This window comes from Leopardus geoffroyi, chromosome C3, assembly GCF_018350155.1.
Source record: "Leopardus geoffroyi isolate Oge1 chromosome C3, O.geoffroyi_Oge1_pat1.0, whole genome shotgun sequence".
Classification (NCBI taxonomy): domain Eukaryota; kingdom Metazoa; phylum Chordata; class Mammalia; order Carnivora; family Felidae; genus Leopardus; species Leopardus geoffroyi.
This window is the reverse complement of record NC_059338.1, coordinates 25,583,724-25,605,323: the sequence shown is the minus strand read 5'-3', so window position 1 is coordinate 25,605,323 and position 21,600 is coordinate 25,583,724. Positions and strand designations below refer to the sequence as shown.

At 57.2% G+C, this 21,600-nt stretch overlaps 1 protein-coding gene across 2 annotated transcripts; it reads right to left on the bottom strand.

Annotated features, from left to right (window-relative positions):
* Window positions 1–1,215: 1,215 nt before the first annotated feature.
* On the bottom strand, window positions 1,216–21,118 carry SLC45A3 (solute carrier family 45 member 3). 2 transcript variants are annotated; one of them, XM_045456239.1, is made up of 6 exons: window positions 20,989–21,057; window positions 19,333–19,467; window positions 7,782–8,179; window positions 6,129–6,914; window positions 5,159–5,424; window positions 1,216–3,022 (listed from the first exon to the last, which is right to left on the bottom strand). In XM_045456239.1, the coding sequence occupies exons 3-6, from the start codon at window positions 7,951–7,953 to the stop codon at window positions 2,585–2,587; spliced, it is 1,662 nt and encodes a 553-aa protein (XP_045312195.1). In that variant the 5' UTR covers window positions 7,954–8,179; window positions 19,333–19,467; window positions 20,989–21,057; the 3' UTR covers window positions 1,216–2,584. The 2 variants fall into 2 exon arrangements, with proteins under 2 accessions (XP_045312195.1, XP_045312194.1); XM_045456238.1 differs by lacking the exon at window positions 19,333–19,467 and having other exon boundaries at window positions 20,989–21,118.
* Window positions 21,119–21,600: the final 482 nt, after the last annotated feature.

Sequence of the window (21,600 nt, the reverse complement as noted above, 5' to 3'; positions counted from 1 at the left end):
TTTGAGCAAAAACCGTAGGAGACAGGGAAATGCGAACACTGGTTAGTTAATTGCACTACTGAATTAGATTTAGGTCTGATCATAATGATGTGGCTGTGTGTTTTTCATCTTAAAGTCCTTACCTTGTAGAAAAACATTCTGAGATACTCAGGAATGAAGTATGATATCTGAAACTTGCTGTAGGAGAGGGGCGCCTGGGCGGCTCAGTCAGTTAAGTGTCTGACTTCAGCTCAGGTCCTGATCTCATGGTCTGTGGGTTCAAGCCCCGCATTGGGCTCTGTGCTGACAGCTCAGAGCCTGGAGCCTGTATCTCCACATTCTGTATCTCCCTCTCTCTGCCTCTCCCCAGCTTGTGCTCTCTCTCTCTCTCTCTCTCTCTCAATAATAAATAAATAAACTTAAAAATTATTTAAAAAAAAAAAAAAAACCTCTCCCTCAATGGGTGGAGGAGGGAGAGTAGATAAAATTAAAATGGCAAACTGTTAATAATTGTTAAAATTGGGTTTGTTACACCAAGCTCATTTTTCATGTATGTTTAAAATTTTCCATAATAAAAGGTTAAGTAAAATATAGAACATTTAAAAATAAAGTCAATCCTTTTTTAAAATTTTTATTTAAGTAATCTCTGCACCCAATGTGGGGCTCAAACTCTCAACCCCAAGATCAAGAGTCGCATGCTTTAATGACTGAGCCAGCCGGGCACCTCAAATAAAGCTGGTCCTTGCGTATGGTGTTAACCATTTTGACCGCTAGAATTAGGAACAAGAAGGCCAGTCAAGTTTGGAAGGATGAGGGAGGTGGCATTGCAGGGAAGACTCTGAATTTGACCTAAGCCTGGCAGGAAGGGTGAAGGAAGCAAGGCTCAGTGATGTTGAAATCCTAGCCTGCACGTACCAGGTTCGTTCCTACTTCCTATTGCTGTGGTTTAGATAGAAGGTGCTTGTTCCATCTCTTTGGCCACATTATGAGCCCCTTGCGAAGGAAAATGCCCCACTCCCTTGCACTCCGTGCTTTTCCCGCCCCAGCCCTTTCCCCAAATTCCCCAACTCTCCAGTCCAAGAGGTAGCTCCTCCTAGCCCATTGGCCAAGCATTGGAAGAATACTGGTCTGTGGCTCCATCTGCTGGCGATGCTGGGAACTGAACGTGTCAAAACAGCTGACGCTGAGGATTTGAGAGCTGGTCCTTCCCCCTCAGAAAAGATAAACACAGGCCAATTAAACATATAAGAAGCCTTTAATTTCATCACCATAAACATTATACTCTGATTGCTCACATACAGTATAAAATATTTACTCCACTAAATAAATAAGACATAACATTATTGCAAACGGCACTTAAACCCCCCCAGAGATAAGACCTCCTTAGCCCAGGCAGGGGGTACTCCTGAGTTTCTGTGCGAGATTCCCCAAGCACAGATATGCCCTGGGGGCTGAGACGGATACAGGCTCGAGGAGCCACACTCTGTGCTTCTGGTCCTGCAACAGCCCCAAGGAGAGGACTGTGGAGCCAGTGGGGAAGGGTAGGGGGTGGGCAGCTCCTTCATCAGCCCAGCCCTAGAGAGAGCAGAGAGGAGTTAGGAGTGGGGCGCAGGCTGGGCCAAGAGAGAGGCTAAGGAGGCTGCCGAGACCCGGAGCCCCGCCCTCCACGTACCCCCAGCTCCCCCAGCCTTGGGTAACATGATTTGGGATATCAGCTGGGTGAGTAGAGCTTCCAAGCTCCTGGGTTAGGCAGTATGGGGCCAGACCAATCACCCAGGAGAACATTCTGGCAATGCTCAGCCCGATAAACCAACCATCTCTCATAGGCCCACTGGAGATCTCACCCCTTAGACACCAAGATGGCAGAGCTGGGAACTGACTCCCCTCTACTTAGTTAAATAAATAAGTTAAATATTTAAAGGCCTGTGTCCCTATGATGTCAACACAGGGGCCAACAAGCCATGTCCCGATAAAATGTAGTTGTGGGGGAATAGTAGAAAGGCAGTGCTTTGGGGCCAGGCAGCTTCTTCCCTGTCCGATTCTTCCCCACAAATAACTTCCATATTTTCAAATCCTGTGGAGGAGAGTTTCACACTAGAAACTCCCATGCAAGAGCAACATCGAGGGAATCTATGGGATAAGGGGGCTTGGAGATGAGAGACCAGGTGGTTGAGTTTACTCAGCTCCCCAGATCCCTTCTCTGGGCATGTCTTGACCAGGACACTGCCTGTTAACCCTACCTTGATAATCCCCCCGCAGAGTCCTGCAGTCCAGTGCGTGGAGCTAATGAAATGCCCTGCTCTTCTGGCCTCCCTGTAGAAGTCCAGACTGAAGCCTGTTTGGACCAATAGTCAGCCAGGCCTGAAGACCGGGGAGGGAGGGAGAGAGAGAAGCCCCAGGTCCCCTACCTGTGCGGCTACGCACCTCACTGCCACAGGGCGGCAGCAGAGAGCCACACCCCTTTGGCGGCAACAGAAACCAGAGGGCTCGCCCCACCCTGGCCCCAGGAGGCTAACAGGATGTAGAGCTGGGGGGGGGGGTTGGGCGGGGCAGGCAGGGCTGGGACCCAGTGAGGCAGGCCCCCCCTCAGTGGGTCAGAAGTACTCTACACCGAGTATTTGGCCAAGTCGCTCTTATCAAATACTACCTGTGTAGCAAAATAAATGGCCACCAAACCAAGGCCTGCAGCCGACACCATGTAGGCAGTGACAGACTGGCTGAGCTGAACAATGGAGCCCATGAACAGGGACGGGGCCACCTGGGACAGCAGGAAGGCACTGTCCAGGATGGCAAGGTCCAGGCAGATGCCCCGGCCCGGAAGGACCCTGGCCTCAGGCTGCTCGCCGACCACCACCCGCATGGAGACATCGCAGGCAGAGGCCCCACAGAGCACGGGTGGAGACGGGAGGAGGCCGCCGCCTCCGGCACCCATGTGTCCGTTGGGGAAGGGAGATCCGGCCTTGGGGCCCGGTGGGAAGCTGGTCTTCAGGCTGTCCTCACCGGCACTGCTTCCAGCGTCTCCTCGGTACTTGGGCAGGAAAACCTGGGGGGCGGAGGGGAGGAAAAAGGGGACGTGGACATTTAGGTACCCAAGCATAGGATCCCGGCTAGGAGAACAGACCCCAGCATTCAGACCAGGGGCCGGAAGACACCAGGCAACTGGCCTTCATGAGAGTTATGCAGCAGGTGAGAAAGCCAGGCAGACCCTCCTTGGTTTGGGTCTAGTTAGGAGTCTCCTTAGGGGCAGGGGATCCCCCGGGGAGGGGACACATCTGAAACCACAAGTCTAGGTCTGCACTAGCCTCTCCTGGAGCCAGTAAGTGGCAGACGAACTCACAGTACAGGCAAGGAAGAGAGCAGAACCCCAAGGTAAAGGGAAAAGAATGAAGACAGGTGAGAAGAGAGATGTGTAAGAACAGAGGAACAAAATCCAAAGCTGGGGCCCCTGATGGCCCAAGCCCCCACACAGGCTCTCTTAACCCTCCTACTTCCTGCCCCCCACCACTTCGCCTTGGGAAATCTTTCTTAACCTGGAAGAGAGAAACTCTGCTCCCACTGGGGTCCCAGGCCTGTGAGGTCCATGGCCCCAGCCTGGGGCAGGGAAGGTCCAGCAGACTCAGGCTGGAGGAAGAGAGGAACCAGAGGAATCTTCCAGGCTCCTACGGCCTAGCTGTGCTGATACTGAAGCCCTTCTTGCTTCCTATTCACTGTCTGCCTTAGATCAAGGTAGCCTGGCCCTGCCCAGAGCCCCCTGTTTTAGGATAGGGCCGGAATGTATCCGACACTGTCCCCGCGCCTGCTAGCACTGGACAGGAGAGGGCTCTCGAGCTGGCTGTGCTAGAGCCGGGACTCACGGCAGAGATGAAGCCAGGGAAGCCCACGGCTCTTGGCGTGGCCGGAAGTAGGCCAGGCAAGTACAGACGGCGCACAGGGCCAAGTGTGCCATCGATTGCTGCTTGGAACCGGCCTCCCGGGACCTCTCCTCCCTGCCTGCCACCCCCAAAAAGACCAGTGAGGCCGGAGCCTGAAGAGGGCCCTAGGGACAGACCTGCTCTTCAGTGTGAGGGGAGGACTGGCTCTAGCAGGTTGCCTGGCACGAGTGCGTATGCCCACCCTGGCCTCTGGACACCTGCCCTCAAGCCCCCAGCCAGGGCAGTGAAAGAATGGAGGCTGATGAAGGTTATCAGTGCACTGACAGGAGTCTCAGGCGCCAGGCTACCCCAACCAAAACGCCGGCCCCTTCCTCCACACACCCCACCCCTGCAGCCACCTAGTCAATCAACCAGCCTCCTAGCTACGTATTTCTCTGCTACTTCACTCATGTCCTACAGGGGGCGGACATCCATCTTCCCTATGGTCTGGAAGCTCTATGAGGGCAGGCCTACATCTCCTCCCTCATGACACCCCAACTTCTTGCCCTCTGTGTGGAGCTCTGCACCCAGGGCTGCAGCTCACTGAAGCCAGTGAAGGGGACAAAGGTGACCACACGGCTTCGGTCAGGAGGCTTCCCCTCAGAAGGGGGCCCCTGGAGGGGCTGGTTCGCGTGGGGCCAAGCAGGAAGGAGGCCCCCAACTTACAGTGCCCAGGCGAGCGGTGTCAGATGCGTCGGGCTCAGAGATCCGCCGTGGGGGCGGGGGAAGGGGACGGAGGCAAAGGTGTGAGGCAGGAAAAGAAAAGAGAGAATTAGGCAGAAAAAGAAGATAAACCAGAAAGAGAAGGGGCAGTAAGGAGCCTTCCCCACATTGGAGAGTAGAGCAGGGTATTGGTCAGTCACACTGCCCCTCCCTGAATAAAGAGAGCTGTCGCCAACACCAGACCGTCCCCCCTCCCCATCTGCTGAGGCTACGTGCCCCAGAGGTCACCTGCTCCTGCCCCCTGCCTCTGCAGAGAACTCAACCCAGACTGAGGGCCTCCGTTAGGCCTAGGCCGATTCCTCAGGATTCCCAAAGAAGGACTTAGCATTTCCTGCAATCATCCGCTCAAGTGCTTTATAGTTCTGACACCAGGAAGTCATTCCCAGAATCTAATCTACACCCTCCTTCCGCAGCCCACGTCTCTGGCCCTGGGCTACACGGGCTTCCTCTCCAATCAAAGAATGACTTCTCCGGCGTCTCTGGCCAGACTTGGGCTACTGCGTCTCCCCTCCACCCCGGCTCCACCCAGCGGCCAGTGTGAGTACCTGCTTCTCGCGGTGGTAGAGGGAGGCTAGTGTGTAGGGCAGGATCTGCAGGGCGGAGAAGGTGAACCCGGTGAGGGCAGCCGAGGCGGTCACCACGGCCACACTGCGGGACAGGCACATGGTGCCGGCAGCAACAGGGAAGGCCACCACGCTGGCCAAATAGACTGCCCGGGTGCCGAATCGCTGCACCAGCCGGTCCATGACCAGAGAGAAGAGCAGGGAAATGGCGCACTGCAGGAACAGCCCCAGGCTGCCCATCCGGACCCCTGCAGGTGGGGAAGAAGAGGAAGTCAGACCCAGACCCACCCGTACAATCTGGGGAAGGCTCAGAATTGCGGGCACCCGCCATCCCAGCCTTGCTGTGGACCAGACCCGCTCCCTGCATCATCCCCACCCAGATGCGACAACGGGAGTCTAGGTTCTCCCACTGCCCTTAGAAAAGGCGAAGCCTTGGGCTAGGGGCAGAGGAAGATGCTGATTGCGAGGCTCAGCTAGTGCTCAGCTATCTAGGAGGCTGACAGGGAACACAAAGACAGTTCCGCCATTGGCTCCGGGACTAAGTTCCAGGAGGCCTGAGCCGAAGGTCTGGCCAGGCAATGTGGAAAGTCAGCAGGGGGAGCAGAGGGCACACTGAACTTGGGGCTAGGCAGACCTGCGACCCGGCCTTGACTCCTCCACTCTCTTTGGACCTTAAATAAGCTTGGCCTTTTCTGCTGTCAACTTGGGGCAACGACTCTGAGCAAAGTCTCCGCAGCCGGAGGCTCTCCTGAGACTGCCAGCAAAGCTGACCTGCACGCTGGGGGCCGCATGCACAGGCTGGGCCCATTTATCTGATCGGGAAATCGGAGCCCAGGTACACAGCTCCCAGCCCGGCGCAGACTGGGGGCATCTTCCTGTGCTGGACTGTCCCCCAGAGGGAACTCCCTCCCACAGCAGCCCCCTCGCCGAACGCCCGCTGCGGAGGCCTTACCTTCATCGTAGTGTCTCCGTGCCTCAGTGCCTGGCTCAGCCCGGGGCACACCCTGGTACAGCCCCTCGCCCACGAAGTCCGTGTAAAACAGTGTGAAGGTCATGAATGCCATCCAGCTGCACAGTTCGGCCACAAAGAGTCTGCGCAGGGTGCGAGGCACACGGCAGCAGAGCTGGTGCAGCCGGGGAAACAGGGCGCCCAGGTTCCGGAAAGCCAGGCGGGTGTGGCAGGGGCAGCAGCGCGGCGGCACGGAGGGGACCAACAGCCCTTCCGCTGGCTCAGCCGGACCCAGCGCCGCCTCCTCGGCCACAAACAGCGTGGCCGCCACGCAAGTGAGGAAGATGAGAGCGAGCAAGCCAAAGAGGCACTCCTCCTGGGTGCCCAGGTAGGGGGCCAGGGCACTGGCGTCCCAGTCGATTGCAGGCAGGAGGTAGCCCAGGCAGCCCCCAAGGCTGATCATGAAGGCGTAGACGGAGAAGGCCTGGCGACAGTGGTCTGGGTCCCGGAAGAGGTCGGACAGCAGGGCCTCCAGTGGAGTGAAGCACACCTGGCCGCAGAAGTCCAGTAGCCCCACACCCAGGATCAGCAGTGCCAGCTCCAGGGGCCTGGTATCCGGGCACAGCAGTCCCGCCAGCCAGCTGGCCCTCGGGATGAGGAAGAGGCTCAGGAGGACGCCTAGGGACAGGGCCCAGATGAAGGGCCTCCGGCGACCATAGCGCCCGCGCCAGTGGTCACTGGCTGAGCCTAGGAGTGGGACCGAGATGAGGCCCAGCACTGGCCCGATGCCTGCAGGAAGGACAAGTGGTATGAGCCAGAGGCTGGGACCCTAAGGGGTGGTGGGGAAGGGGGCCTAACCTCCTGGGAGAAGGATGGAAAGGACCACGGTCCTCTCGCATGAAGGGCCACCCCCACCTCCGTGCTGGACACAGTGCTGAGTATGGCACACAGGCTCTAATTTACTCCTCGCAACTAGGATCCCTAATGCCCGGTCTCAGGATGGGCAAACTGATGCACGGGGCTACTGGTGAGACTCGTGCACTGGCACCCGGCAAGGGGGGCAAGAGGCCGGGTTCCATCGGGCAGTCTGACTCCAGAGCCTATGATCTGGACAGCCCCCTCTTCCGGGAGCCACCCCACGGTGACCTCTTTCTTGCCTCCGGTGGCTTTTGCAGAAAGCATCTGCAGTCAGGAGCCCAGCCCATGCCCTAGGGGTAAGAAAGCCCAGGCTGGGAGACTCTGATCCTGCTAATCAGCAGCTAGCCTTCGGGCCCAGCTCAATCACCCAACTTCTTATCAGCCTCCATTACCTTCTCCGTGAAATGGATGGCCTCAAAAGGCTGTTGCAAGAACCAAATGAGATAACAGATAAGGTAGAAGGAGTAGACAAAGGTGCAGAGCAATTTCTCCAATGTCTCCTGTGCGCCAGCCAGGCAACGTGTAGGTGCCAGGTGAGATGACCGGGGAATGTCCCTGTGTTTTTTTCCTACTGGGCCCCCTCCAGCCCACGGTCACCCCTGTGTCCAGCAATGTCCACCCACCAGCACCACAGCCTGAGGAACAGCAGGCAGCCACCTCCTCCTCTTTGGGCAAAGGCACCTACTTCCTGGGTATCATGTATCTGGAGCAGGAGGGAAGGAGGATGTGGTGACTCACCCAGCACCATGGTCATGAACTTCTCCTCTACCCCCACTTCCAACAGCAAGGGCGGCACGTAGGTGATACCTGCGGCCAGGCACACCTCCAGGCCGAAGGTCAGCAGGTTGACCAGCAGGAGCTGGGCTTTCCGATGCCGCAGCAGACGGCTCACCCACAGCCTCTGGGCCATGGTGGACCAGGCAGGTTGGGCTCCGCCTGTTCACACACTCCAGAACTGCTCCGTCTCAGCCCTGCTCCAGATGCCCGGGCCTCTCCTCCTTGCTGCCACCAACTGCCTAGGACTCAGCCGGGAGCCCATTTCTGCCAGCCTTCCGTGCAGGTGCGGCTTCTCAGCCCATGCTAGACGCCCGCTGCCATGGGGTGCCTCGGTGCAGACATGGCTCATCACTCAGGTCCTAAAAGGGCAGGGACAATCAAACCCAGAGTGTTAAGTCCTGGGAACCAGGTCTCCGGGATTTGCTCTGAGTTCTCTGAATCCTGAGTTCACTCCCAGGCTGGCAGTGTGGCCGTGCTACCCCCTGCAGCCAATAAGGAAGCGCTTGTTAATGTTAGCCTAAGGCTGACATAACTAATAAGGTAAATATGATTTTTAAACCTCAGCACACTCCAGAACCAAACAGATGTCAAGTTTTTCTCTGTTTTGGAATACCTTTGCAATTGCCCTTGCCTGTTAGTATGGAAAAAAGAAAAAAAAAAAAAATCACACCAATTGAATTCCCAGTTCCCCAGGCTCTGTTATCAAGGTGCCCCTGGAGACCCTCTGCCAGGCCCGGATTGTTTGCTTTTCTCTCTCCACTTCCCAAAGCTGGGCTGTTCAACTGCCCTTTGTTAAGAGTAGTACTTCCCAATCTGCGCAGCCTGGCCACACACCGTGCTGCGCTATAACCTGAGCCCCCAAGGACGAGGACAAGGGGGAAGGGAGGAGAGGCTGTGGTCTGTTGGGTTGGGGGTTAACCTGTCATTGAAACCACTTAAAGAAGGCTCCCGTGGAGGAACCTAGGCCTGAAAACCTCTCCCTGGAGTTTTCTCCCTGTGCTCAACGTTCCTGGGGAAGAAACATTCCCACAGGTACTGCCCAACTGTCACGGGACAATGGGGACTGTTCCCAGGTGCCAGCCTCACCGAGGCGTGAAACTGTAACACCTGGTGGCCACTATAATGACACCAGTAACCGGGGGCTGGCAGGATACCCCACCGCTTTCCAGGGCAGCCCTTCTCTGCTCCCCAAATGGCTCTATTCTCAGCAGAGAGGTCCCCACAGCCCTTCCTGCTAGGCCCGCCTCCTGTGCATAGAGATCCCACGGGGTGGGGGGTGGGGGGGAACCACCCATCCTGTGCCCCCACCCCCCCAGGCAACTGGCAGCCAGGTCTTACTTCCTGAATACGATGGTACCCAATGCAGTCTGCTGTTTAGGGGTGACCACTAAAAAGGCTAAATCAAGTCAGCCACAAAGAGGAGGTGTAGAAGGTGGGGCCTTCGTGAGAAAAGGCAAGCAAGCGTCCCCTAACTTTGTCATCTCTCTCAAAGAGGTGGGACAGAACTTCGTGCCGCTCGTGGCTGGAGTCTGGAGTGCCTTCCCTTGCCTCACTGATTCCCTACCATAAATGCTGCTGAACAGCACTGCTCCTGTGCAAGGTCCACAGCTCTGAGGGCTCCACTCGCGGCCCCACCCCCACCCAGCGCCTGGGGCACCCTCAGTCCTCTTCATTCCCGGCCAATCTCAGCATCTCATAATCCGCCACTATACCTTCTTTTCTCTTTTCAAAGAACACTCAACCTCGCAGGGCCTTATATGTTATAAAGCATGTCGTGGGTGCTCTCTGAAATACACCACAAAGAAATCAGATGGCCATCAATCCTGGGTAAGATGTGTTCATGTCGGCATTCCAGGACTCTGCTGCCGGCAGACCAGGAAGGAAGGGACTTTAGATATGGCTAGGCAACCAGCAGCCCCCTCCCCAAAGTTCTGCTCAGACACAGACCATCCACTTTGGGAAGGGGCGTGGCTCCCAAGGGGGTGGCATGGGGAGAGGGTAAAATACTGATCGAAGGGTCCCTAAGGGTGCTGGGAGGGGGCCACACGCAGGTCCTAGCTGGGCAGTTTTGAACCAAGCCCCTCCCCTGCCCTAGAATCCCCCACAAGGCAGGCAAGAGACTGCACATAGACCAAGACTCCAGCCTGGAGGGAACGGTTCTGGGTCAAAAGGCTTCCAGCCCATTCTACTCCCCACCCTCAGTCTGGGAAGGCCCTGGACACTCACCTACTCTGGGTTAAGGGAGCAGGTCCTCCCTTAGCAAACAGAGACTTTGTCAGACCCAGCCTCACCCACAGCCTGCCCCCATTCCCAAGCCCTCGTTTTCTCCCTGCTGTTTAAAATAAGTAGCAGCTCTTGGGCCAAAACACTAATCACCCCACCTGCCTCCTTCCCTCCCCTAATCCAGCTCCTTGCTCCGGGGAACAGGCAGGACGTCTGTAGCCCACAAGAGAGAGACTAAAAGACCAAAGGGGGGTGAAGACAGGAATTTCCCTCCATCCTCCTTCAGCCCAGATAGCTCATTAGCTGCCTCCCTCTCCCTCCTTTCTCCTGCCCCCTCCCCCCTTCTTCTTTACCAGGTAACTGGGGGCTGGGCCAGGTGAGGAATTCATTGAAAGAGCGGGGTAGGAAGTGGGCAGGCTCCAAGCCCAGCTCTGCACCCCACTGTTCTTAGGTTGCTAAGCCCGTCCTCCCTCTTTTGACTTGTACTGTGCCCTGGGGTCCAGAGCACTCTTGCCACCCCTAGAGTTTATTCTTCCAGGCCCAGAACCGCCTAAGGAATTCCAAGCCCGTAAGAATATTCTCCCTTCCAAAGCTCCCTGTTCCGGGTCGGCTCTTGACACCTTCCCCCAGGGTCCCAGGCCGGCCCACTCACTCCAGAGTCCTCAGGGAGGAGGGAACTACAGAGGACCCCCACAGCACGAACCAGCCACCTGCCATCCCTCCAGTGTACGAACAGAGAAGCCCAGGCCCTGCCCAGTGCCCAGGCTCAGACAGGTGGGGGACAAGAAGTCTTCCGCATCAACTCCTGTCTGCAGCCTGCTGCAGCCCCAGGGCACGCTTCCCACCAAAGCTTGTAAGTGACAACTGACTGCTGGGCACCCATTTTGGGACTTCCTCAGGAATACAGGCAGGGAGACGGAATCCAATTCTCCCCAATGCCCTCCTGTGTCAGAGGTGCTTCTGACTCCAATCTTCCTGTCCTGCTGCTCCTGGAGCACTCTGCCTGTCTAGCAACCAGAAGATCAACCAGAAGAGCCAGCCTCCAAGGGCTCACCTGGTAGGGAGGGGGCGAGAAGAGGAGGCAAGTGAAGGTACAGAAAGGGGGAGGGTGGCCTGACCACCCCCCCCCCCACACACACACACACAAAAGAACAGCAGCCTTCAGGGAGGACAAGTCCCTCTCAAGTTCCAAGTATCTCCTCCTCTCCGGCCCCCCAATGACAGGACAACAAGAAGGCTGCAAGAAACCCAAGACCTCCAGAAACCTCCACGGAGCTCTGCCCCAGGCCATCTTTCCTCACCCCTGGGGGAGCAGAACTCTAGCACCCTGGGGACAGTCAGTGAGCCCAGCCCCAGACCGCGGGAGACCTTCGCTCAACCCTCTGGCGCCCACCCTAGCATGAGGGGCCTGGGAAATATTTACCCGAAGAAGACACAGCTGAAAGCAGAGTGGGGGTGGGTGGGGTAAGAGATGGGAAAGACCTGAGGGCCCCCCACCATCCCCTCGCACACCAAGGAAATCCCAGCCAGACCCCCAGAGGGGGCAATTCCTCAAGGTTCACGGGTGGTGAGTGGACTGGACAGACCCTTGGGCTGGAGCGCCCCCCTCGTCAGGTTAGGCCTCAGCGAGCACAGGGAAATGAAACTGAGCAGCAAGAACAAACTTGGCCTGAACTTTCTCCAAAATTCAAAAGACAGAGCGAAGGAGGTGGGAGGAAAGGCGAGAGCCCACTCCGGTAGCTCCCTATGGGAAGGGAGGGTCAGAGGGACGCATAAAGAGGCCTTTGAGGGCTTTCAAAGGGGCTCCTGCCACCCTCACGACTGAGGTGGAGCTGGGGGGAGCGGATCCCCTCTGCTGACAGACAGAGGCCAGGGCAGCCCAGGCTGGGGGCAGCCCCGCCGCGGGCCAGTGTCAGGCAGCAATTCTATGGGCTCTTTATGCGCCCGCGTCCCCGCACCCCGCCCAGGCACATCAAACGCTGCGGCCCCCACCCTGACCCCAGCAGCTCGGAGACCCGCGTCCTCCTTCCGCGCTCACAAAGACGGCCAGGCTTTCTCACACGCTCCTCTACCCCTCTCAGCCCCCAGGCAGCCCCTCCCGCAGAGAAGGAAATGGGGTGGGGTGGGCTCCCTCGAGGAATAATGACTCGGCGGCAGAAAGGGGGTGGGGTCACGCCTGGCCAATCTGCCTGACACCAGCCCAGCACCCGAGGCTCTCCTGCCCCGGGACAAGGACGGAGGGCAGGTGACGAGCAACCCCCGGGTGGAGGCTGCAAGACTGCGGGAATGGGGACCCCAGAATGTCATTCCAAGTTGAGCTCTCCCAGGCCCTCTAAGTTGGGTGGCAGGGAAGAGGGCTGGGGGTTCACCAGCCCAGCATCCCTGTGACCCAACCCTGTGCCTCAGTCCCAGGGGCCCAACGTCCTCGGCTTTACCTGGTAAAACCTAGCACACAGCACTCCCGAAATGAGTTCTGCCCCCATGGGGCCTTGGGGCGCCCCAGAAAGAGGCCGTGCTGGCCAGCCAGGAGTCCTGAAAATGAGCATCCTTGTGAGGCAGTGGCTCTCATTACAGACCCGGTTCAGGGATGCTGGGCTGTGGGAACTGCTACCTGGGCAGCTGTGGGGGGCGGGGAGGGGGGGAGGGGCGCACAGGATTAGACTGTGCACGGTTTCAGTGTCTTCCAACCCACATTCAGTCTTTGACTCTCCAGGCTCCAATTTCCAAAGAAGTGAGGGTCTGCCTTCCCCAATCCCACCCTATCAAAAAGGCCATGATCTGAGCAAATACCCGAGGCCTGCACTTTGCAGGGCTTCCCCAGACACCTGCAAACTCTGCTCGGAAAGCAGCCTCCACACCTCAAGGGAACTGTCAGAAAGAATAAGGGCTGGACAGAGCAGGGAAGAGCCCACCCCCGCCCCAGACTTGCTCCCTAGCTTTGCCTCTCCCGGGGCCCAGAGGCCAGGGATTTGCAGTTCGCCCTGCTGCGCTGCCTTTTCTTCACTCGGACTGGAAGCCTTCTGCTTAGCAGCTTGTCAGAGAGAGTGAGGGGGCTGCAGGCTGGGACACAAAGGGGGATTAGGGAGAAACCTCTCGGCCTGCAGAGTAATCCATCAAACTCTCTCCCGGCTGCCAGCACCGGCCCCTTCCCACTCAATTCCCCTTCCAGCTGCTGCAGCCCCCCACCCCCACCCCCTCCGGCTCCTGAGCCCTGTCACTTCGGGCAGCAAAGAGAATCCCAGGCCCTGGGGGGGCAGAGGGGGCACACCACAGACACTGGGAAAAGGGCAACGGCTCCCTCCCCCCACTCACCCCCAATGTGTGAAAACCCAACAGGTGGCAGTGGCTTGGAGGAAAGTTGCTTTTGTTGCCCTGTCTGAGAGCCCCAGCCCAGCTTCTGAAAGGAAACAAATGCCGAGGAGGTTGGGGGAAGGGGAGGGGAGAGGAGAGGATGGGCGGGAAGTCCCTGGGGCCCCACTCTTATCTCCCCTCCCCTCTGCAGTCCAGTGACAGGAGTTCTGGGGCTGGCCTGACCCTCACCTTGGCCAGTCAGTCCTGGCCAGCCTAAGCCAAGGTGAAGCACCTTCCCAGGCGGTTGTCAGGCAATCCCATGGTGACCGTCTACACGGACACACATCTGACTCCAGGCAAAGACCTCCCAATCAGACTTCCCTTCTGAGAACAGCTGTGACCCAAGGTCACACTGGGTCACCTTGACCAAGTGCCCTCCAAACCTAGACAATCAACCTGCAGCTCCCTTCTGCCCGAGGGGCCGCAGGCCTCTGAACCCTGGCAGATTCTGCAGGGTGACCTGGGTGTGGCAGTCAGCCTGACCTGGGTTTGCACGCCAACTCCACCACTTCCAACTCTGTGACCTGGTTAGTTGCCCTCCCCGAGCCTCAGTTTCCTCGTCTGCAATTAACTAACAATAACAGCTAACCCTGAGGCTTACGACGTGCCAGGTCTTCCTCCAAGCATTCTAATCTTCCAACCGCCCGATGAGGTGGGTACAATGTTGAATATGCCCATGTGACAGGCGAGGAGCCTCAGATGAACACCACCAACTTCACAGCGGTGGGGTCTGTTGAAGAGACAGCCTGTGGGAAGTTCGAGGCAGCCCTTCCTTCAGTTGTCTGCGCCTCCCCAGCAGAGAAACCCGGGAGCCGGCTTTCCCATTCCGGATCAGGAGCAGCAGAGGTCAGAGGGGGACCGGCTAGCTGCCCTTCTAGGCCCCGCATTCCCCCCTCACCCACGTGCCCCGCACGGCCTCCAACGCCTCTCTCAGCCCCCAGAGGCAGGAGGAATGCCAAGAATGTAAATGCCTCCCCAGGTGCTGGCCCCAACAGGTGAGGAGAGGTCACTGCAGTGGACCTGCCTGGTGGCTGAGGAGCTGGAGGCTGGACTAAACATCCACAGTCATGAGAAGACAAGGGTGGATCCCATCCCCAGGGAAAATAATCACGGTGGCTGACAGCTACTCACTGTCCAGAACGTGTCTGGCATGGGCTGGATACCTGACATACCTTTCTCTCTAATTCAAACCATTTGAAAATCCTGCAGAGTGCTCTGAACTGGGAACCAGGACCATATACTCTGGTTTCAATGACTTTTGTAGCTGTATAGCCATTTTACGCGTCCCTCCACCCCGGGACTCACACGTGCAAAATGAGAGCTAGTCTAGATGCTGTCTAAAGTGCTTTACAAGCGTACAGCTAAAGGATCTCACACCCACCCACCCCCTGCCCTTGGCCTCAGGTGTGGTGCTCTCTCTCGACAGGTGCCTACTGAGTGCACACTGACAAGGCCACATGGCATTGGGGAGGAGGGTTTCATAGCCTTCCACCAAAGAGAGACACGGGGAACCAGGCGGAGAGGGGCTCCCCGGCCGCACTTAAGCCATCCTTTACCTGCTCAAGTACACTGCTCAAGTACAACAGGGTGCCAAAGATTAGCGGACACCTGAAACTGAGCCAAGTGACTGAGACATCTGGGGCAGAACTGGCCTCCTCCCTACTCCCTCCCGGAGCTGGACTCTGTTCCTGGCAGCAGTCGGTAAATTCTTTCTCTACCTGGGCCACAATAAAAGCTTCCCTACAAAGTGGGGTAACGGTACCAAGAAATCCCTTGGTCCAAGGTTGGGGGTGGGGGGTGGAGAATGAGGAGCTTGGCAGAGCGTGCAGGCCACTGGGAAGTTCTCTCTCCCTGCTGCCTTCTCAGTTCCTACAGCCCTGCAAAGTGAAACCTAAACAGCCTCTCTCCTAGCGAATTTGAACTCGGCCAGTCAGCCAGACAGGGCAGTTCTCTCCATCCTGCAGAGCCAACCCTTGCCCCCTTCCTGCAGACTGGCCTCCCTCAGGAGGTGCAGCCCACAGGAAGGAGGCCAGGGGGTGGAGGCTGGGCAGACCTACCCATCCCAGGCTGGGAGGGGGGCCAGGGCACTGGTCCTAGCTCTGTTGTGTCCCACCTCTAGGATCTCAAATTCAGTGGTCTCTCGGGCTCTTTCAGCCCTGATATCCTACAGTCTGTAACTAGTCCTATTTCTCATCAGAGGGCTCGGGGTCAGATCCAGCCCCACGGAAAGGTGTTCTCAAAAACAATTGCTCAGTGATGAGCAGTGTGCGAGGGGGCTCCAAAAAGGACTCTTTTATTAAAGGGTCCCAGTGTGCCCACCCCCGGAGGAAGTATGCCTCAGTGCATGCAACCTAACCTCCCCCAAAGGAATGTCAAAGAGCACTAAAACTCACTCACCCACCCACCTATCCATCCATCCAACACTCACTGAAATCCAATTCTGTGCCAGCCCACTGTGAAGGGGCCCTGGGTACAGAAATGACTGCCTGCAGCCCCCTTTAGCAGTGCTGAGACACAGGTCCCTGGAGTCGGGGCCCAAGACATAGGGCGTGACCAGTCCTCCCAGGGCTTCCTGGAGGAAGAAGCCATGTTGCTGAGCCTTGCAAGATGGGCAGGTAGGAACTATGCAGAAAAGGGCAGATATTTGCAAAACATAGTCACTGGAGCCTGGGACCTCCACACACACCTACCTCTCCTTTTGGCCCTGACCCAGTGAGGTACCATGGCAAGAATACCAGACCCCAAATTGTGGCAATGGGTTTCGATCTCAGACCTGGACCCAAGAGAGAGGAATTTATCAGCACCGGGCCTGGTTTTGCTTCCAAAGTAGACACCATGCTCCAGTTACTTCCCCGGGATGCCCTCTCGCTCACCTGACCCTTGTCCAGCTCAAGTCCCATACCTCCTTCAGGGCTCCTGGGAACCCAAGTTATCAAGGATCCCCTCTTTCCTCCGAACCTTGCTGTGCTCAACAGGCAGCCCTCAGGATTGGATACTGCTAGTGGTCCTCTGGTCTCCTGCCCCACTAGCTCTTCAGCTCCTAGAAAGCAAGGACCACAGTCCCTGTCCATGACCTGGATGGAGGTGTGGAGTGCTCAAGAGAAGGCCTTCCAAGTGAGGCTGAATCAGGATTCCTGTCTGATAAATCTGACCAACCTGCCAGGGATTCAGGCAGGGCCATAGTCGAGGTATTTGGGTGCACAGCTCTTTCTAGCGACAGGAGCCAGGAGTGGGAAGCTAGACTGCTACAATCCCTAGGGATGGGCCATGCACTCCCAGCTTGGACCCTATTTGTCACCTCAAAGGACATCCGAGATTAGAGGCTGGGGTGGGGCATAACAAAGAGCCTTGAGGAAGAAGGGGCTTGTCTCTGGCTAGCTGCTCCTGAGGGCATCTATCTGGCTGGGCATTAGGTCTGGCCTGAAACTGGTGACTGAGGGACTATGGGCCATGGGACCAGGGGCTGGTCTCATCCCAGTTTCCCAGAGAGAGTGATCTCCAGAATTAACAAAAGAAGGGGAAGGGAACAAACACGTACTAAGCACCTGGTCTGTGTAGGCACTTTGCTAAACATGCTCATCTCATTTAATCCTCACTGTAACCTTGCACGGTTTTACAGACACAGACGCCAAGGCCAACAGGTGAGGCAGGCCCGTCTCTAGTATCAGAAGCAAGAAGCCCTACAAGTCATTCAAGGTCAGTGGCAAAACTGTGGACTTCTTCCCACAAGGGAGGAAACACAGACTTCATAGTAGGAAAAGGGATTAAACAGGAAGTTCTGGCCAGATATCAGGACCATCCCGTGACGGCTCGGTCAGCTCCCGCCCCCAAGCAGGGACACTTAATACACTAGACAAAGCTCCACGCTCCAGCTCTATTGCCGGGAGTCAAGTGGCATCAGCGTTCGAGACCCCGGGCCTGGCACCAACTGGTCCAGCCTCTGTCCTTGCTCTCCAGCAAACGGGGCCACTGACTATTCAAAGAAAGCCAGGCTGCATTTTTCTTCTGGACATCAGAAAGCAAGGCATCCTAAGCGCTGAAGGGGGTAGGACAGAACAGAACCCCAACTTCAGTGTGCCCCCCTCCTCCTCATACAGTGTCCCTAAAAATCACAGCAGGTAATCTGTCTGCATAGAAGGCTCTTGACCTTTCAAGCTAGATATATATTCGCCTCCGTTATTTCATGTCACTCTCTTCCAACTTGTGGAGACAGGGAGGGCAGGGTTTCTGGACAGATTAAAAAACAAGTTGCTCATGGTATTGACGCAGGAGAAACCAGGATGTCCAGTCCTGGTGTATTCTCTGCACCAGACCACAAGTTCAACTGCAAATAGGTCATTCGCAGCTTGCATATGGTTATACGTGGTCTAATTCCCTTGCTCCGAAACTCTGGTTTCTAAGTGTAAACAGCAATAATTACTCCCATTGTTACCAAATAACAGCAGCTGACATGTGTCAGGCTCTTTTTACACAAGCTGCTATGCTTGGAGCTTTACCTATATCAGCCTGTTTAATCCTCATGATATTGTGAGGTGGGTACTATTATTCTCATTTCACAGAGGAGGAAGTTGGAGCACGGAGAGGTGAAATAACTTGCACAAGAGGAGATGGGATTGAAATCCAGGCAACTGCGTGCTGGAGGCCAGTCTCTTAACCAGTCATACGGACTCCCCAAGGTCCAGAAGACCTTGCTCCCAAAGAAACAAGAGCAGAACCCAAGAATAGAGTTCCGGGCTAGGTGCTGCTGTGCATTCGGTCACAGGTGAGAGATACAGTAAGTGCTAGCTAACATTTATTGAGCACTTACTACTTAAGGCACAAAGTCCAGTGCTCCGTACTCATGATTTAATAATATACATTTTTCATATTTTACATATTACAATCAGATATTTATATTTAATTTAATAAACAAAAAAAAAAGCTATGGGGTGCCTGGCTGACTCAGTCTGAAGAGCATGCAACTCTTTTCTTTTTTTTTTTTTTTTTTACATTTATTTATTTTTGAGAGACAGAACACTAGTGGGGAAGGGGCAGAGAGAGAGGGAGACACAGAATCCGAAGCAGGCTCCAGGCTCCGAGCTGTCAGCACAGAGCCCGACGTGGGGCTGAACTCACAAACCGTGAGATCATGACCTGACCCACAGTCGGATGCTTAACCGACTGAGCCACTCACGTGCCCCAAGCATGCAACTCTTGATCTCAGGGTCCTCAGGTCCTGAGTTCAAGCCCCATGTTGGGTATAGACATTACATAAACAAACAAACTTAAAAAAAAAAAAAAAAAGCCGTAAGGGCACCTGGGTGGCTCAGTTCGTTAAGCACCCATCCAAGTCTTGATCTCAGCTCAGGTCATGATCTCACAGTTTGGGAGTTCAAGCCCCGCACTGGAGTCTGCACTGACAGTGCAGAGCCTGCTTGGGATTCTCTCTCTCCCTTCTCTCTACCCCTCTCCTACTCTCTCCCTCTCTCTCTCCCTCTCAAAAAAAAAAAAAAAAAATCTGTAAAGCATTATTATTATCATCATCCCCATTTTGCATCCAGGGATACTGAGACTTTGAAGAAGTAACTTGCCCAACCTTCCATGGCTAGTGGAGTAGCCAAGATATAAACCTTGTCTGACAGTCTAGGTTTTTATCCACAATGTTGTGTTGTCAGGCTCTGATGGTCCAGATGATGGTACGTAATTTCCCCTTCGGAGTCCTCGGACCATCCCCACCTTTCTGCCTTTTTCCTCCAGCGCCCTGCCCAGGCTGGGGAGGTGGGGGTGGGGGGCTCCACCACCTGGTGGCCTGGAAGGACCTCAGGGGGCCACCAAGAATCACTGTCCAGTCCCTCCTCCACCTTCAGGATAACCCAGAGAGCCAGGCGGGGCAGGAGAGTTCACCACACCCTCCATGAGGACACAGGAAAACTGCCCCTCGCACACCCCACACACATACTCTAATTGGGGCCTGGATGTCCACAGCTGTACATTCATCCACAGCTGTATTTTCCTCTTCAGACTCATCCTGCTGACTCAAGCTCCATTTTTCTGAGCACTTTTAGAAAAACAGAGTCCTGGCTCCATGACAGGCCTGGGGGGAGGAGATAAGGAAGGAATGAGGGGATGGGACCCATCCAACAGAAGGGCCTGTGACCTCAAATACCGTAGCACTCACTCCCTAGGAGGAGTTGCTCCATGGGTTTCCTCAGGCTTCTCTTCCAGCCTGCCCCTCCTGGGCCTTCCCCTCCCTAGCCCCCTGTGCCAGCCTGCCCCCCCAGGCCTTGGGCAGGTGAGCCCACACGAAGGCTGTCTCCTTCTGAAAGGAGAGCTGCCAAGTGCATCAGGAAAGGCAGCCAGAAGCCCCCAGGGCCTCGCCCCACCCCTGAGCAATGCTTCCAGGAGCCCAGTAAGGGTCACTCTGGGCCTGGGTGCACTGGCTATGGGCAGCAAAACAGCAGCTGGGCTATTCTTAGCATCCGCTCCACTGGGATCAGGTCTGTGTAACAGCTGAAGGGCAAGTCCTCACCAGGTACCCACCATGCCAAACCCCTCCCTAGCCCCAACTGTGGCCCCTGGGGAAAAGAGGAAGCAGGGTGGCAGGAGTAGCCCAGGGGGAGGGGTAAAAGCTGAGCAAGTCAAGAGTGTGTGAGGAAGATGGAAGCTGATCCAGAGGTCAAGGGCAAAGGCAAGTGGGGGGGGGGGGTTCCAGCGCTTGAGGGGAACGGGAGACTCCGGCAAGCACTGGCTCTCACTCAGGAGAAACGCCGCAGGTCCCTCCCTGGGAGCTTCTCCAACAGGCCATGCTCTTGCCTAAGCCCAGAGCCCTGAGAAGCTACAGCAGATGCCCAGGTACCATCTCATCACACCTGTTTGCCGATCTCGGCACTCTCACCGTCCCTCCCACCGGCCCTACCCGAGAGTCCCGGGAGGCGAGGAGAAAAGGGCCTCTCCTCTTCCTCCTCCCCTGAAGGATAACCGAGGCGGAGAAGGGGGCAGAGGAGCTCACACACGCACACACTCCCGCTTCAACTCTGCCTGCAGCCCGGCCCCAAGACTAACGTCCGGGAGCGCTGGGCCACCTACCCCTCCCTTCGTGACCCCTCACTCTCGTCCCGGCACGCCGGCCCCCGAGCCTGAGGACCCCGCGGCATCCCGGCCGCCGGCCCCTCTCCCGGCTCCCCGGTCCCGGACTGTGCGCGCCGCGGTGACTCATCCCGTCCCTTTCCGGTGAAGCCAAGACAAGGGAAGAAAATAAATGCAACTTTCCGAAGAAAACTCTGACGCTGGAGCTGCAACAGGAACGAGTGGCCGGTCCATCCCGCGGTCTGCCCGGCCCGGGGCCCCCCCGGGAGGGCCCGCTCCCCGCCCACCCGCCGCCCGGCCCGGGACAGCGGGGGACCCGGCGCTCCAGCCCAGCCCGCCCTCCGCGGAAGAAAGCCCGGCTCCCCCGGGACCGAGCGGCAGGACGGGGGGCGCGCCCGGGGCCCGCCACCTCCCCCGGGAGTCGCGCGCGGCGCACAACACGCCACCCCGCGGAGCTCGGCCGCGCGGCGCCGCTCCCTCCGCCGCGCCGGGACCCCCTCCCCCGGGAGAGCGGGGGGCGCGCGCCTACCTGGCCGAGGCGTGCGGCTGTCACCCGGGGCCGGCGCGTGCGAGCTCGTCCCCCCGCCTCCTCCCAACGCGCGCCAGCCGGCGGCTTTTAAATCTCCAGGTTGCTCGGCGGGGGGAGAGAGCATGCGCGCTGGGGCTGCGGGAGGGGGCGGGGCGAGGCGGGCCGGGGGGGTGGGGTGCGGGAGGGGTGTGGAGGGGTGGGGCTGGTCCCCTGGGGAAGAAAGCGGGAGGTCTCGACGCCGTCTTTGTAGCCACCACCGAGACGGGCAGCCCCCGCGTGGCTCCCCGACTGCCCTGTCATTACCTAGGGCAGTGCACCGCCCCCTCGCCGCTCGCCACCAAAACATTTAGGTAAAAGCTGCCCGGCTCCGCGGGGCACCTCCCCTCCCCGGGGCCAGTCTGTGACCATTATCCGCACGTGCTTTTCTGGCCGTCAGCCTGTCCCAGGGCTGAGCTGCACCCCACCCACCCAGGACCAGCCCTTGAAAGGAGATGTCACAGCCTCCCCCAGTTACTCTTCCTCCTGTTTGCTCTCCTCTGAAACAGAAAGAGCTCCCTTAGAGCTAACGCAGCCCCTCTCTCTCAAGTTAAAAGCCAAATTTCAATTTTTTTT

Bases quoted from the DNA above. Each gene is read 5' to 3' on its own strand.
- SLC45A3 (XM_045456238.1), bottom strand. From the start codon at position 7,953: ATGGCCCAGAGGCTGTGGGTGAGCCGTCTGCTGCGGCATCGGAAAGCC. The intron at 5,425-6,128 runs GTAAGGCCTCCG...CCCCACCTGCAG, and splicing joins ACGGAGACACTACGATGAAG to GGGTCCGGATGGGCAGCCTG. The intron at 3,023-5,158 runs GTACTCACACTG...TCCGCCCCCCAG, and splicing joins TCTACCACCGCGAGAAGCAG to GTTTTCCTGCCCAAGTACCG.